The sequence below is a fragment of the Lissotriton vulgaris genome, chromosome 12 (genome assembly GCF_964263255.1).
Source record: "Lissotriton vulgaris chromosome 12, aLisVul1.2, whole genome shotgun sequence".
Taxonomy (NCBI): domain Eukaryota; kingdom Metazoa; phylum Chordata; class Amphibia; order Caudata; family Salamandridae; genus Lissotriton; species Lissotriton vulgaris.
Window position 1 is genome coordinate 64,223,442 of NC_141700.1, and position 17,387 is coordinate 64,240,828.

At 47.2% G+C, this 17,387-nt stretch overlaps 1 protein-coding gene across 6 annotated transcripts in view; it reads right to left on the minus strand.

The window, feature by feature from the left end:
- NFIC (nuclear factor I C) overlaps positions 1-17,387 on the minus strand; it is a 407,618-nt gene that overhangs the window by 240,849 nt on the left and 149,382 nt on the right. For all 6 annotated transcript variants that reach the window (XM_086947141.1, XM_086947137.1, XM_086947138.1 and 3 more), the window contains exon 2: positions 2,797-3,328. In XM_086947141.1, the coding sequence (XP_086803267.1) occupies positions 2,797-3,328 (532 nt within the window). The remainder of the gene's footprint in view (positions 1-2,796; positions 3,329-17,387) is intronic.

The window sequence follows — 17,387 nt, forward strand, 5'->3', positions numbered from 1 at the left end:
GCAACCTTTGCTGAACCTCCATGTTTTAAATTTGTTTAACAAGTCTTCAATCTGGCATTCAATCGGGATGCCGCTACCTGCCTCTGGAATCCTGCTGACGTTTAAAAAGGGAGAGAACTTGGCGAAAGTAGACCCCGAAGGTGGAAATTCTAACTCTTCCAAATTCTGACTTCTAAAGAAAATTGGCCATCTCCTAAATAACTCTGCACTGGTTTATCGTAGGTCTAAAGTAAGATTCGGCTTGTCTCACTCTTAACGCTGCTTGCTGTCATCTTAAGTAACTGTGTATTTTAAAATGTACAGCAGATCCCACCTTGTAAAATTATGTAATGAACACACCTACTAAAGATGTGCATTCTGGGAGAAAAGATTTATGCAAATAAGGCCAATCATTGGCAATGTACTGATCATTAAGGCCCTGATCTTACATACAACCCAGCACCTGCTTACCAGCTAAGGGCAAAATGCAGATGGGCCAATAGGGAAAAAGGTACATTTTTGAAGGCGGATGTCTCTTCTGAATGGGCAGTGGGTCTGGAGAAGAGTCCATAGCGTATAAAGCAATGTCCTACTTGCCATTGACCAACTCTACACCCCATTTCATCGGTAACAGCCCGATGTCTAAAGTTCAGATTTCTTCAGAATCAATCTGCTTGGACTGACTGCGCCTAAAGGTATTCACCTCTAGCCGTAGTAGGCTAAATCCAACTGTTTTCACTTCGTAAAAGGGTCTCTTTGGATATGTGGAGGCACAAAACAGCCCTTATTTCAAGATTTTCCACAGTAAACTACGCAAGCTAGCTCGTAGAGGTTCCTCAGAGTGGGCTCCTCGGAAACGAATGCCTGTGGTTTCGCCCCAGGTTCTTACGCAGAACAATGGAATCTTGTATTGTTTGATCGCAGGACGCAGGTCGCCCGCGCTGGAACAACACAGGTGCAGTCGCTGTACGGAACGTTCTCATCCGGCAGCTGCGCAACATGTTCCCTTTTTCCAAGTCTCTGGAAGAACCGGTTTTCCAAGCTTCAGATCAGTCACAGGAGTCCTCTTGGAGATCAAAATCCCATACAGAACACCGGGAAGGGTCCTTTCGATCTGCCCGGTAACGCTAAAATCACCCAATCGTTGGGCACATTCTTTCCTCTGGTCCCACCCCCTATCATGCTTCACTAGCAATAAAAATGGTGGTAGTAACCACCTTTCACCAATGGTGGAACACATTGGACAGTTGCAAACAGGGACGATTTAAAGATTTTGGGGGCCCTGGGCCAAACGTATTTTGTGGCCCCCAGTTCGGAATAGCTTTGATTTTATGATCCAGTTTCAGCCCTTCCATGCCCTCTTTGACCAGGTCAGTGACGGTGCACAGGCACATTGATCCAAATTCTACATGTGTTTACATCTAATATTCAATATAGTGACCTGTTTTCAATATTATAACACAGCAGCAGCTCACTAATATTACTGCAAATAATCTCTGTGACACCCTCCCACTTCTAATATGCGAGGTCCTGTATTGATCTAAAAAACTTTTTTAATGGATGTTGCATGAAACATAAACAAGACACGTGTCTGCAAAATGTCTGTGATAGACTCTCACACATCACCCACATTAAAAATAAATGAAAGGAAAACACTATTTACAAAAATCTGTTTAAGAATTATTCAAGGTCATCAGGGCAAGACTCTCTCCAGAACTACTCTGGGCAATAGCTCACTTAATCTCCCCAAGGGCCCCCAGCGCCTTGAAACCCGTAAAAGTGATATGTTTGCGCTTTACAATTGGGAATTTATTCTATATTTATTATTTACTGGTGGTGTCTAAAGTCAGATGCTCCAAGCTTACAGTATGGTGTCAGAAGGTCAAAGCGTGGAATTATGGGTTAAATATATAAAGCTTGACTCGGGTCAAAGGTACAAAGATGTTATCAAGGGTCAAATATCAGGTAGTGGAAGAAACAGAGGTCCCATTACAAGGGGTTCATAGGATGTTGATGACTGAGTCATAGCAAACGAGTGAAGGACTGAATTAATTTCAACTACTAGTCATTAAGCAGGGGTAAAATTGTCCAAGGGTAAAGATTAGGGTCACCTAAAGAAATGGGTGAAGACGTTCAAGTGAAGTCACATAGGCGAAAAGTGGAACTGGTGTTCGTATAGTGAATCAGGAATCATATGCCAAAACTCAGGGCTGTGGACCGCATAATGAGCGTTTGGAACCTGACACCATTGACTAAGTGGTAAGGCCAGGGTCGTGTGCCAAGTAGGACTGGGTGACATTTACATTATGTCAGTGTAATTTCAGTAATTTCAGTAATTTTGCGTTACACTTGTCACACAAATTTCCTGAGATTATTCCCTTATGCCACTTCGCATAATTACACGCCATTTCCAGTAAAAGGTTCACCAAGAACGCATGTAAACAACAGTACGTTAGTGGCTGTTGTTCGCGATTCTTTTGTTTAAATGTGTTTTACATCCAAAATTGATGTGAGAATGCACTAAAATATAGCACAAAATGACTGGTAGGTAAGTATGTGTAGCTCATGTAATTGTGTTAAAATTTCACGTAATTATGCAAAAGCAAATTACACCAATTTCGCACACGCCTAACATAAAGGGATAGACTCTTGAGTCACCAGTGTCTTTAGGTCTATGGTGAATTTGTGGAAGAATTGTCCAGCGTTGAATATTTTTGGTTAGGCGAGTACGACAGACAAACCATAACTTGTAATTCAATGTCACAATCGATAACTGGTGATACAAAGCAATGCAAGAAAAATCGAGACACCACTTACCTCTCTCACGAACGAAGTAGGCCAAGTAAAGGTCGAGCTCCTTCACCGACACGCTTATGTGATGCGGTTGTACACAGAGGATGGGGTTAGTGCACTGCTGGGACTTCACCAGCCGCTCCCCGTCCGTGCTCTCCAGGGGGATACCTTTGAAGAGTATGACCATCACCAGGTCTAACCGCCACACCTTGTCCGCTTGCCGCAGGCAGTCAATGCGCCGCATCTTACCCTTCTGGTCAGGGTTGGAGAGGACACAACACGAGACCTTCTTCCCCGTGATGGACAACACAAAGTCCTCCCGGTACTCGGGCCTGATGTCCTTGCGGAGTTTGGCCAGCAGGCGCGAGGCCCATTTCTGCTTGACCTCTGGCTTTTCGTTGAGAAGTTCATCCTTGACCGCCCTCTCCTCGTCCTTCGTCATCCTCTTCTCATGCTTCTTGAAGTACTTGCGCTTCCGGGCTTGGAGGTTGAACCATGTGTAGGCGAAGGCGCGCACGTGCGGGAGCAGAGCTTCAATGAAAGGATGAAACTCGTCCTAAACAAGAGAGAGAAAGAAAGAGTTGGCCATCAGTGACGTGTGGACCATCATCAAAAGAACAAGGTTTAGTCCTAGAAGAACTGGAAGTTGTACAAGTCCTACACCAATGTCAGAACTTCCAGGACTATTTTAAAATTATTGGCCCCAGAAATATCTACTTACGCATATATCCTAACCGTGATATTGACTCCCGAAATACCATGACATCGACTCCCGAAATGGTGAGGACTGACTATGGCTAAGACTTCCATGTACTTCAGAGTTCATATTGAGATCATCTTATGTGTGAAGGTTTTAAACTGTGATAATGTGGTACAACATAATTTACAGATGCCTTTTCTTAACCATGAAGCAATAGTCGAACAAACAATTCAAATCAACACAATGACACTTCCTCAGATCCCTGGGAGAAATATTTTTGACAACTGTTGGGTGTTTAGCTCCTGCTAGAGCCTAAGGCAGGGTTGCAACTCACACTATCAAGGATAACATGGACCGCCACACATGCCCTGTTGCCTACATGGAGGTCATTAATATTTAGTAATGTAGCGAACCCCCAGCCTCTGTCCAACGACATCTCTAAATCAGTACACCACTTATTTTTCCGACACATTGGCCATCTGGCTGAAGCTACGTATGGGCCACCACCCAGAAATCCCGGGCCAGGAAAATTCTTGCCAAGTTACAATGTGAACCTTCACTTATATATTATTGGAACAGTGACAAACCACCCCAATCCCATCCTGCCCCCATTTATTTCCAAAGAATTGGGCACTTGTGAACAATTCTGTATAGATCGGTCAACCATATTTACCAGGCCATGGCACCCTAGCCTAACCGCTACATGGATCACTAACCACACTTGCCTGATCAGGGTGTACACCACAGATTGGGATCTCGTCATTGGTAATCTTGGGAGTGGGGCTGGCGACATTCACTCTTCCATTACCACCCTGACCGCCATTCATCCCAAATCGATCACTAAGGCTAGCGCCGTTCAACAAGCCTCTCCTCCGGTCAATTTATGCATTCATTGCTTGTGCTGTCTATATTACTGGCCAACAATGCTAGAATGGGGATGCAAGTGCTGTATTTAACAAATGTATCTTCATATTTCTACTTAGCACCTAATACTAGCGAAAACTTTTGTACGTGCTCATGGATTTGGCAACTAAGGGAGGGTAGTACAATTCAACCCGATTGACCCAGGATTGTGGGCAAAGCAGGAGCCAGAAGAAAGCAGGGATTCAAGGTGAAGAGAAAACACTGCCCTGTTGCGTTGTTTTCGATCAGAGACCGATGCTTACCATCCTCATACATCCAAAGTCCCAAATAAGCATAAACACCAAAGCAATAGGTTAACGTGTCCTGAAGAAGGACAGTTTTAGAAATATATTACTAATAACACATTACATTTCAAAGATTTCAGAATATGTAAAAGACACTGAGTTTATCACAACGTGAATAACATTGTCGCCAGCAGCCAAATGTCCAAGTTGCTCACGGTGGGAGACTCATAGCCTCAAGCTGGCCAGGAAAGTATGTTTTCTAGCAAGGGAGGCAGTGGAAGGATGAGATGAAACGTTATTGATAAAATGAGTAATTTGGCTAGTCATTTGCCATGGTGGAAAGGCAAACAATTATTTAAAAAGCTAGAAGATATTGAGGAAGGACAAGATTTGGTTAGTCATTGGTCAAGCAAGAGTTGAAGAGTTACTGGTCCAGGAAGCAAGGACATCTATTCATCAGGGATTTGGTAGTTAATGGTTCGCTATCAAGGACCTAAGTCAACAAGTTATTGTGTAACAGGGCGTTTTTCCCATTTATGTGAAAAGGAAGCATGTGGAACAATTTTGATTAAAACAGCAAGAAGAGCAGATATTGGTCAGAGACGCCCTTGGGTAGCCATCGCGCTATATACATTCTCTTTCCATTCCATTCCAAGAACATTTAAGCAGATTTGACTAAGGTGGGGGGCTTCAGAATGTACTGCTTGGACTAGCTGGGAACTTAAGAATTTACTGCTTGGACTGTTGATTCAAGCAGATGTTGTCCGAAGAGTATAACTGAACAATTACTGGCCAAGAGTCGTGCAGTATCTGGTCAAGGAGGGATTTGTCTACTCATTGAGCAAGGGTGAAAATCGAACACTTATTAGCAAACGAGAGAGCTGAACAACTATTGACCAAGGAAGGAAGAATAACATTTATAGAACAAACTGGCAATTTCATAAGATATTGGCAGAGGAAGTAGGTCCAACAGAAACTTATAAAGGGAAACAGTTGAAGAGTTGTTGGCAAGAGAAACAACTCGTGGTCCAAGGGGTGATTTTGCCAGTCGTTGGAAAAGGAGGCAAGTCCATCCATTACTCCTAAATGGATGGACTTGGAATTGGCACAGGTGGTAAAACAAGTATTGATTAACAGGCCTAATAGATTAAGATTTGTTTAGCGCACACGCAAATTGATGTTGATTACTGGAGGGTGATATTTGATGAAATACGCTGAGATGAACAAATATTGTTTGTTTTGGCAAGTTGAACATTTATTTGCATTGCAGAAAAGTAGGCTAAAGTATTGGTCACGAAGGCTCTGTTCCTATTTAATGTCAAATGTGAGAACCAAACAGATATTGATCAAGGGAACAATTCAAAGAGAGTGAATAGAGTCAGTATGTCTCCAAGGTTTGGTTGAAACAGATATCTCCTTATAGTCATTTTAAATGATTATTGGCCCGGAAGGCCGGTTATTGGTCCAGGAACGATTTGAGCGGTAATGTATAAAATTCAGGAGAAGTGGGTTACAGGATGAGCTAATTCTAGGTCAATTAATTTAATTACATGAGTAGTTTGTGAAGAGGACAATTTGAACAATGATTGGCCATGGTTACAAGTGTCTTTTTAAGTAGATGACCCCGACGTAAAGTTCATGAAGTCTCACTTTAATTTAATTTTTAAATGGTAATTAATTTAGAAAAAAGGAGCAACTTTTTTTGAAAGCTGGAACAATTTACCTAATTTGGCAAATCTACTAGCAAAAGATTTGTGAGTAGGGAATATAAAAATTATCAAAAGCACACACACACACACTGAACACGCAGGCACTCACGGATCCCCACACCCCCACTACGCAAATAAAGATGATGCGATCCGGAGAACGAATTAAAACTACCTTTGGCTTGTAAGGTATTGTCTGCTGAGTATGAGCTGAGCCATGCAGGGTTTGGAAAAACAGAAAGCCAATCAATCCATTGTCTGCAAATGAAATGATTTCAATAGTGTGCAGCAGAAATGAGCTAATATACAGACTTAGCAATGTTATTTTTGTTTGATGTGTTTTGCAATTACATTTTAATGTGCAGAACAATAGAAGCAATTTATTCCGAAAATAGTACTAGATTGGCAGCCAACTATCATTCACGGGTTATCTTGTTTGGAAGAGGATGTCGGTGACCGACACCTTTTTCATTTTCTTTATCTTAGATATTTAACATTTTAGCATTGGTCCTCATTTTCTCATCTTCTCAGACCAGAGAAAAACAACTCTTGAACCCTCCTTACAAAGGCCCAATGTCTGACAACTTGCACTTTATAGCTCTAAATTGGTAGAATCTATTTATACAGATGCAAGTTATCTTTGTGTCAGCTTAGGAAGGACCAGATTCCGCCAAGGGATTCTTCATAACACTAACATTTGTAGGACCAAGTCATCTGGATCCAAGGGATCTCTGATTCTGATTTTTGACTTGCGTAGTAAGAACAAAAGACTCAAAACTGATACTGTAAATCTCTAAATATGCAGGATTTATTCATACCTGTCCAAGTAAGCACTGTTCCCACTCTGGAAGTTCAAGAGACTGCCAAACGATGCTTTATATCTCTAAATGTGTTGGATCTATTCATATGGAGACGAGTAATCCGTTTCCACTTGGTAGCGCCGAAAGACGCAGAATTTATCCTTAAAAGATACACACATTTGTAGCCTCAGTTCATGCTGATCCAAATAATATTAAACTTATGTAGAAAAGGTAAAAACTCAAAAATGGTTCCTTTATGGCTGTATATTGTATGACTATACGTCAATAGCTTGCCAACAATATCTCCTTATTTCCAGGGTAGGTTCAGTGAGTGCGGAAATGGAATTGGAAACAGCTGTATACTTGTGTTATGTTATGTTAACCCTTTGTTGAAGCGCAAACAGCTGCCCCAGCAACGGAGCGTCCCGGCGCTGACCTAACCAGTACCTGAGGAGTGGGTGGGATAACCAACAGAAGACTAGATGACAGAAAAGAGATGGGTTTTGAGTTCCTTTCGGAAAGCAGTCAGATTGGTTAGGGTGCGGATGTGTAGAGGCAGGGAGTTCCAGAGTCTTGCCCCTAAGACTTTGAAGGCGCGTCCGCCCATTCTACAAAGCTTGGTTCGGGGGACCACCACGAGGTGTTGTCCCAGTGAGCGCAGGGTGCGTTGGGGAGTGTAGGGTACAAGGAGCGGGCGTAGAAGTTCAGGGCAGTCTGAATTAAGAATTTTGAATGCCATGGTAAGGGTTTTGAAATGAATTCGGGATTCAATAGGCAGCCAGTGCAAGTTACGGATGGTGGCTCTGGCAGAGCACCTGCGTGGGAGACCAACCACAGCTCTGGCAGCCGAGTTTTGAATGCGTTGCAGTCTTGCTAGTTCTGCTTTGTTTGCCCCCAAGAATAGAACATTGGCATAGTCCAGCCGGGCAAGGATCATGGATTGGATGATAAGCTGGCGGGTTCTGGAGTCAAAGAAGCCGAGTATCGGGCTAAGGCTCCTCATTAGACCCACACACGTAGCTGCCACTTTCTTTGTGTGGGACTGAAAGTTGAGTGAGGAGTCAAGCCAGACACCTAGGTTCTTGACAACATTTTTTGGCACGGGGGTGGGGCCAAGCAGAGGGGGCCACCAATGATCGCTCCAGTGGCTGGGGTTTTTGCCAAGGAGAAGCACCTCCGTTTTCTTGGCGTTCAGCTGCAAGCAGTTGCGCGTCATCCACTGCGCAACTGCCGCTAGACCATCCCTGAATTTAGTAGCCGAAGATGATGGGCCTTCAGAGAGTGTGATGATCAGCTGTGTGTCGTCGGCGTACGACACCAGCGTAAGGTCCCACTCTTTTGCCACTACTGCGAGAGGCTGGACGTACAGATTAAAAAGGGATGGGCTTAGCGCCGATCCCTGGGGGACTCCCTGCTCGATGGAATGGGGTTGGGAGATGTAAGGTGGAGCCGAAACTCAAAAGGACCTGTCCTTTAAGAAGGACCGGAACCATTCAAGGGCTAGTCCACCGATCCCTATGGCCTCGAGTCGTTTCAACAGGATATTGTGTGAGACCGTGTCAAAGGCCGCGCTGAGATCCAGCAGGATCAGCGCGGCACTTTGACCAGCGTCCAGGACAACTCGAAGGTGTTCGGTAGTGGTTAGCAGGGCCGACTCGGTGCTGTGTCCTGGCCTGAAGCCTGTGGGTGAATATGCAAGGGTCTGCTGGTTCTATGGTCTTTGGTCAGGCCTTCCATTACAAGACCTAGAAAGACAAGAGTATTAACCCATCAAGATATCTGGCAAAATGAGGACACACAAAAAAAAAATAGCTTGCCGCCATGCAATCGCCAAGAACACCATATAGTATCGGAAGCAATGTTGCAGCTTGCTGAATCCTGCTTGTAAATTGGCAAGCAGAAATTTGTTCCTGAAAACAGGCTGGGTAAATGTGTGAGCGCACTTGAGGCATACACTGGAGTGTGAACTGCCTCTTGGGAATTTTCAGCTGCTGCTGCAGGTGTTCCAACCCCTCCAAACGATAATGTGTTGTAGGAGAACCTCGCTTCGATGGTCTTTCGGAAAATGCAAGTGTTGTCTAAGAATCAAATGCAAGGGGATTAATTCCATATTTTAGGTCTCTAATCTTAGAAGCACAGCTTCTGCTCTGCTTGTGGAGATACTGTGGATGGAGAAGCCGAGAGTCCTGCGGGTAGAAGATGTAAGGGGCAGACGTGGGGCAGGCACAGACATTTTATTGAAAAATACATAAGGAAAACATGCCCGTATGTATGTTATGTTATGTTATGTTATAGAATGTTTTATAGCGCGCTCGATTACTCTCGAGTATCGTGGCGCGTGTGGGGTCGTAAGATGAGCAGGGGCAGAGTGAGACGGTCTTGATTAATTGTTTGAATTAAAAAGGTGAGTTTTTAAAGCTTTTTTGAAGAGGGAAATGTCCTGAATAGCCCGGAGGTGTAGGGGAGTGCAACTATTGTATCTATTGCTCTATTGCCACAGTTTACCATTGGCCTTCGCTTCTGGGGCATGTTTTGGATTAGGGATTGATGAAAAAGGCGTTATTTGAAGACTAGATTAACCTTCGCGCCTTCGAAAGATTGCCACTGGTGTTCACTCTACGTAAAGGAAGGATGAAAGACTGCCAATCGGTCATCGTTGAACGCCTTCAGATGATGAACTGTGAGAAAGACCTTCAACCTAAACAATATAATGTTGTAACACACCATTTATCATGTTGTCACCTATTCTGCTGAATCTGTCGCAGATGCCATCACGCTCAATATCAACCTTATTGGAGAGTTGAGACGAAAGGCGTACAGGCCACCTGCCGAGCAGATGGACTCGTCCAAGGAACACCTCGCTTATTACTTGTCGCTCCTGCCGTAGACATTGATCGATTCGCAGAGCGACCGGTTGGTTTGACGGGCTACTGTAAATTGACCCTTGTGGGACTGAAGGCCGCACAGCATATTATACCTGGCGCCCCAGCCAACTGAGCTTTCTCTGGCAGAGCAATTGGATAATTTGTGGCCGATCAAAGCCAGATGTGTGGATCCAAAAATATCCAGCGCCACCGAATCTGGTGAGTGTGTGCCGCGCGGGAAGCCGGCTGGAAAATTTAAAAAAGATCAAACAGTCGAACATAGGAGGGTAGGGAAAAAAAAAAAAGGGAAATAATGTTATTTTTCTGGGACCGACTTGAAAATGGCATCTTTTTCGAAGCCGTGGGCCTAGAGAAACCCAATAGCGTGCCTCGCCGCCAGACCTCCCTGACATTTCTGTCTTCCGCGCTGCATTAAATATGGTTCACATTACAAATAATTGGGAATTGCATCAGTAAAAAGTGCTCGCTGGTGCCGTTCTGGTGTCGGAGCGGTTGGGAAAATGTTTTTCATTTGGCCCGTTCTCTGGGTTGGAGCTGCGCCCAGGGAGCAGTCTTAAAGCAACATGGCTTCATCGCGCCTCACTTCCCCTTCCCTTCCATTCCTTCCCATGTTCACTTCTTAGTTGTGGAAAGTTGTAGGGTTTTTAGGGCTAGCTTGACTGCACAGATGTCTACAAGACCTTTTGTTATTGGGTCTTTGTAATATACATAGAGTGGGCTTTGGCTCCACCCAGAGGAAGATTAATTAATCCCTCCCCTGTGCTATGGGCGGTTTGGTGTATCATTCCGCCACCTAGCGAGAGCTGGCATTGCAATACATGAGGACTATTTTACATCCAAAAAGTATTCTGAATAGTTGGACATTAAACTCTTAATCTCACAAAGGCACTCTATACATAAAGAACACTTTTTTATTCTGCTTTGCTTTTACTGGGGCACACAGAGTATTGAAAATGCTAAATACTTTTTGGCAGAATTAGAGTTTGGCGGGCAGATAGTAGTCCATCTTGACAGCGGATGGCATTCATCTAGCCCCCCCCCCAGGGGCCTCTGCCAGCCAAACCTAGCGTTGTGTGCCAGCCCCACTCTGCAGAGGTTTCCCTCATGATGTAGGGTTAATTTATTTTTATTTTTTTTACTGTCCATCACCACCAGCAAAATAAAAGCCACCAGATCGCCCACTCTAAACCGGCGGGAAGGCCGCGTGGCTCACTCCGGCAAGAGACCTGGCCGAAGTAGGCTGCATCGGCAGCATACTTAACCCCTTCACTGCGGCGGCTATTCCGTCGCAGTGCTAAGGGGGCGGGGCGGCCACGCAGCGGCAGCATGCTGGTGACGGAACCGCTCCGTCACCAGCGTCGGTTGCGCTGTGCTTATGACGGAGCGGTTCCGTCATGGCCCGCCCCGCTCAATGGAACGCTCAGCGCAGGTGCGGAATTCGCGCCGCGCAGGCGCTCCGAGCGGGCCATGACGGAACCGCTCCGTCATCAGCACAGCGCCACCGCAGCTGATGACGGAGCGGTTCCGTCATCAGCAGGCAAGGGGTTAAAGCCCACCCGCCTCTAAATCGGGTGGAAGTTGAGTTTGGCACTAGTGCAACGGAGTACCCTTTCCACCAAACTCAAATGAGCCCCTTAATGTTGACAGGGGTGCATAGAGCTAGTACTGAGGCGCCTCTGCGGCAAATGTAAGTTTCCTGAGTGGAACTATGCGGTGGGTGTGACAAGGGCGTCACACCCCCTCCTGGTTGGGTGCTTCAAAAAAGAGCAATACTTGGGATGCAGTTGGCACATCTCACCCCTAAGCAACTCCTCGGAACACCCCATTAGCACAAACAGAACCAGCTTAACTAATGACATCTAGGCGCTAGAAGCTTCCAGATTGCTTGGATGCTGAGGTTTTGGGTAACACGTGAGCGGGAAGCTCGCAGTCCCCCTGGAGACCCTCCCACGTGGAGGGCCTGTTTTAGTCATTTTGTAGTGTTCAGCGAGCAATGGAGGAAGTGGAACACTACAACAATTATACTGCGTTGGTGTCAGAGGCAGGTCTAGGAAGGCTCTCCGTGGGGAGGGAGAAATGGAATACACCCGCCAAGGGCAGTGCCGGTCAGGTGCCCGGGGCACTGGGATGCCAAAGCACCTGCCATGAGCCGAGGAGTCCTACTCGAGCTCCCAGCATGCACTGCGGCCCCGCCACAGGCGGTGCGGGGACCGGGCCGCCCCGCCCCGCAGCCATCTGGAGCGATGCGGTCATCGGGGGTGAGAGACAAGCCGCTCATTCACTGAGCTCCCCCCCCCCCCCCGCCTCCTCCCCACCAGTCACCCTTCCACCACACGCACACCACGCACCGGCCGGCGGAGGGAGGCGCTAATGCGCAGCAGCTGGCCAGGAGGCGGCCGAGGGGAGAAGCAAGACGGAAACAGCGCCTTCCAAGATCAATAACCTGCCGGTCTCGAGGCGCTGTGGTCTTCACTGGTGACCCGCACTTGTGAGGTGAAGGGGCAAGGGCTTCTGTGTCAGCCCCACCAATCAGGAGGGAGAAACTAAAATACCACAAGGACGGCTCATACAACCTAGTGCTACGAGGCCTGGTCATAGACGCCAAGCTTCCCACGTCCATGTATGATGTGCTGCTCCAGTCCCAGTTGTTTCCTTTGAATTCCGGGACTTGTAGTCTTGTTCAGTCTAATATAAAACCGGGACTTCATGTCCCAGAATTCAAAGGGAAAAACAAGGACTGGTTCAGCATAAGACGCATGGGCCTGAAAAACGTGACAGGGCTGACTGGAAAGGTTAAACTTGTGTGTGTGGGGGGGGGGTACTTTACACCAACCCTGTCGCCCTGAAGCATAAGACCAAAATGGGGTTTAAGTTACACAGAAAATCTCATTTGATCCCAGCGGGCCAGAACCAGGCCTTTGAGGGTCTTGAGTGCAGGCCTGCTCTGGCAAGTTAGAGGGGAGAAGACTTCTGTATCTGCCCTTCCAGGAAGGAGCACAGAACTGAAAGGGGGCAACATAACGCAAGGGACGCCCCCTTACAATCTAATAGAACTAGGCCAATCCTGGTTCAACGGAAGGACCCCAAAGAAAGCCATCACCCCACGCCCTGTCAAAAGCTAAGAAAACCAGCATGCAAGATGAAAAGAAAACATTACATTGTATCCAGTGGATGGACCCAGTGTCGGTCTTCCCTGGTTTAGGTAGTTGGTAAGAGGTCTGTGCCTTCTTAATGAGTTTCTCGTAGAAGGAATAATCTCCAGAATCCATTGATCGTTTCCAAACATGGTGTGTTTATTTAAGATTTTCACACATAAAACAAAGAACAGCCGACACGTGTTGCGCCTGTTTGTCCTGACAGCCAGGGGCTTTCTCAAGGCAGGGAGTCGTCGCTGGTTACCCAGTCCTGTAATTGATATGTGTGGCGGTCTCTGCGGCCCCAGGAATGAAGTGAGTCACTTTGGAAACAACCGATGAATTCTGGAGATTATTCTACCTACGAGGAACTCATTAAGAAGGCACAGTCCTCTACCGACTACCTAAACTTGTACTCTGTAATAGCTTTTGGGTGTAGCATTTATGAGGCACGTGCCACTTTCAACATTGGGCCCTGGCCACTGTAGCACTAAAGCCCAGAGTCTGCCACCCATCTCAGTAACCTTGGTCTTCCTTGGTAACTACCAATCCGGCCGGCGAAAATAATCCCCCTTACAATCTAATGGAACAAGGCCAATCCTGGTTCAAAGGAATGACCCCAACGAAAGCTGTCACTCCACGCCCTGTCAAACAAAAGCTAAAGAAACGAGCATGCAGGATTAAAAGAAAACCATAAATTGTACTCTGTGGATACAGGGTTCTCCAAACCAGTCCCGGAGGGCCGGATCCATGCCAGATTGTTAAAATAACTACATTTATCTAAATGGGGATATGCACAAAATCTGGCATGGATCCACCCCTGGAGAACATGTGTGGTTGGTCTTCCTTGGTAACTACCAATCCGGCCAGCCAAAATTATTCCTTAAAGAAGAGGATTTGATGGGAGTGCCCCGGGGGTACATTCCAGTACCAATTTCTAAGTATGCCATTCAGTGTACCCCCGGGGCACCCCCATAGTTGTCCATATTAAAATATCCTGACACACTTGGGCAGCTGCACAACAATCCAATGGCCTGAAATAGAACCGCATAACATTGGGCTGTTGCCTCCAAAGCTTGGGTCAGTAACCATGTCCACAGGACACCGATGATACTAAAACACCAGCAAGGATGGGAACTGGCTAAAGAACAGCGATCAAGACATCAGGATAGCGCCATTCTATCTAATCACCACTGTTAACAAGCGATGGTTTTCATTCAGCAGTAATTCTTTTCCTCTGTAAACGCACGGTCGCCTGGTCTGGTGTACCTGTGTATAAGTGATGCCGGCCAACGCAAACATGTGATGTTTTTTGCCACAAACTTTGGGAAGTTTGTTTCAAAACTTCACATCCCTTGAAAACTTTTAAGGTGGGAGAGATCTTTCATTTACCAAAAAACTTGGGGCGGGCAAAGAATTCAGCTCCGCCGGCAGAGTTCGTGGAGTTTTGCCCACTACGCGTGGAAATCCCCATAACTCCGCGCAGTGATGTGAATCAGAGTTTTTTTCTCTCGAGCAGCTCGCCAATGTTAAGTTGCCATGTACTCGCGAGAAAAAATTGCATGCTAGACCTCCTCCCGACGGGCTTTCCCAATGTGGGAAGTCGCGACCGATCGCGTTGAAAAATCTGCCGCTCGCAATGAGGACGCGGCAGCTCGAGTCGAATGTCTACTCGAGCGACAGAAAGCAGCGGAGTCCTTTGATGTGATGCGTAGTGCATTCGTGCTGTATAATTTTACAGCTCAGGACAAACTCCTGGCGCTAAAAAGCAGTGCGAGCAGCGCGACTTAACTGACTCCGCCGCTGGTGGAACACCACGGAACGCAGGAGAGTTTTTACGGCACTTTGCAACGTTCCGCAGAGTTAAACTCTGCAAACTCCACCCAGGCCTAAAAAAAACAATCTGCAGAAAGTTTTTTTAAGGGAATTCTCAGCAAAGGTTTTTTGAGAAATTCTCCTGCAAACCTGTAGCAGGAATTTTCTCACACCTGTTTATTGTGAAGGTTACAACACGGTACAGCTTTTATGAAGCATAAAGTTTGTAACCCTACTGGCCTGCTAGGGCCGCAGTCAGACAACTTCTCAAGAGTCGCGGAGCTGCATGGAGGAGAAAGACTAAAAACCCCACCAATGCGTGAAGGACAACCACGAGCCACCCAGTTGGAGAACTAGCCAGGCTGCCACCAAAGACCATCTCCATCCGCAGAGCCCTCGTGCTGTCTGGTGTGAGTGTTTGGGGGGCTTCCTCCATTCATCCATCCCTGACCACGGCGGGCAGTTTGAGCCCCACTGTCCTCTGCGCTGGCAGCCCTGTGATGCTTCGATGCCCTACCAATGGCACAAGGACGCACCGTACACTAAATTTGCACCAACCAAGGCGCAGGGGGCTCCCGGGAACAGAAAAAACTCTACTCTCCGTTTTAGAAACAGAAATATAGACATGGATGGGAGGCTGCCCCCCAAGAATGTAAGTTTCCAAGAGCCATAGACCACAAAGGGGCTCCAGAAAACCTTAACAGCGACCGGATGTGACGAGGTGCGAAGACGCACGCCTCTCCTCCCAGTGGCCCCTAAATGTGAGCCAAACAAGTTTCAGGGGGCCCAGGAGCACCGCAAAAAATAATAAAAAAATAACTATGACAGTGGTGTAAAGAAAATTAGGTTATATCAAGAAATACCACGTATACAAAATAATGTGTCTAATTTCGGGCCCTTCTTGGGAAGAAACAAGGAAACATGGGGGGCTGTGAAAACCGGACCCCAAAGACACGAGGCCAGGAATCCTGCTGGAGACACATCTGCACAACCCCCGTGCCTCCGCATAGACGCCCTTTCCATGTATTTCAATGTGGAGGACGAGTCGGGAACTGTCCGCGGTGCTGAAGGCCCACCTGGAAACATTGGCCCATGGACGGCATTGGGCCAATCCTCTGCACTGTCGCCTCTGCGTAAAGTGACGTCACGCACTGAAGGCCCACCTGGAAACATTGGCCCATGGACGGCATTGGGCCAATCCTCTGCGCTGTCGCCTCTGCGTAAAGTGACGCCACGCACTGAAGGCCCACCTGGAAACATTGGCCCATGGACGGCATTGGGCCAGTCCTCTGCGCTGTCGCCTCTGCGTGAAGTGACGTCACACACTGAAGGCCCACCTCGAAACATTAGCCCATGGACGGCATTGGGCCATCCCTCTGGACTGTCGCCTCTGCGTGAAGTGACGTCACACACTGAGTAAAGACAATAGTGGCCCTTACCTTAACTTGGGTCATTCCTTTTTAGGCCCCAGCCACACTACGGAAATGGCGAATGCTGTATTTCGATATACGCATCACGAATACCCCGTGGGTTGACCATGTGCCGTGCATTTTTGTGGCTCTGTTAGACTCTGCTTTCTTGTGAAAATCGTTTGGGCCAGAAGCACCTTTTGTTAACTGCAGCTGGTCCTTTTCACCCGTTCTATCCATGTTTAAAACACACTCCATTGACAAGCCACGCCTCTGCAACAACCTTTGATTGTGTTAGCATTTGTGTTTACATTGTGTCTACACGCGCCTTTACATCACTTCCCTTGTGCTAGGCCCCGATTGGCTGACACGGAAGCCACAAGCCCCAAACTAAGCCTGGAACCCGGAACCTGCGTCAGAAGAGGAAACAGGAAGTTACAACCACGTGTCACTTCCGGTTGCTGTTGCCCAGAACAAGATTTGGAAAAAGAGACTTTGAGGGTCAGTCTTGGGTGCGCGCGAGACACCTCTCTCCGAGCTGGCGGCTGTGAGCGGAACCTTCTGGGAGCTGCGGCCTGAGGTGAGCTCCTTGGGGTCTGATGGGTCCTGTTTGGGGTGAACACCCTCTCTAGAGAGAGAGAGAGAAAGCTGCGTGGCCCTGCACGGAAGGGAGCTGTCATTCAGTCATTGTCTCTGATGTGATCTAAGAGCTTTGACCTGCAGTGCGTCAGGTGCCCTCTCTGGGGCCTGCGCTGTCTAAGAGAGAGCTGGGGAGCGCTGCCTGCATGAGACGGCTGCAGCTCACCCAGTCAGCGAGCTCGAAGGGAGCTCTCTCTGGCGGGAGCGGTCTCAGATCTGCAGCTGTCCCTGTCAGCGAGGTGAGCTCTCTCAATCTCCTTCCTGCCCAAAGAGCTCCTTCCCAGTACGTGAGGTGAGCTCCTCGTACATGGATAGCTCCCTGCCATTGAGGTAAGCTCTCCTGTAGCTGAGGAGCTCCCAGAGCCGAAGAAGACCCTCT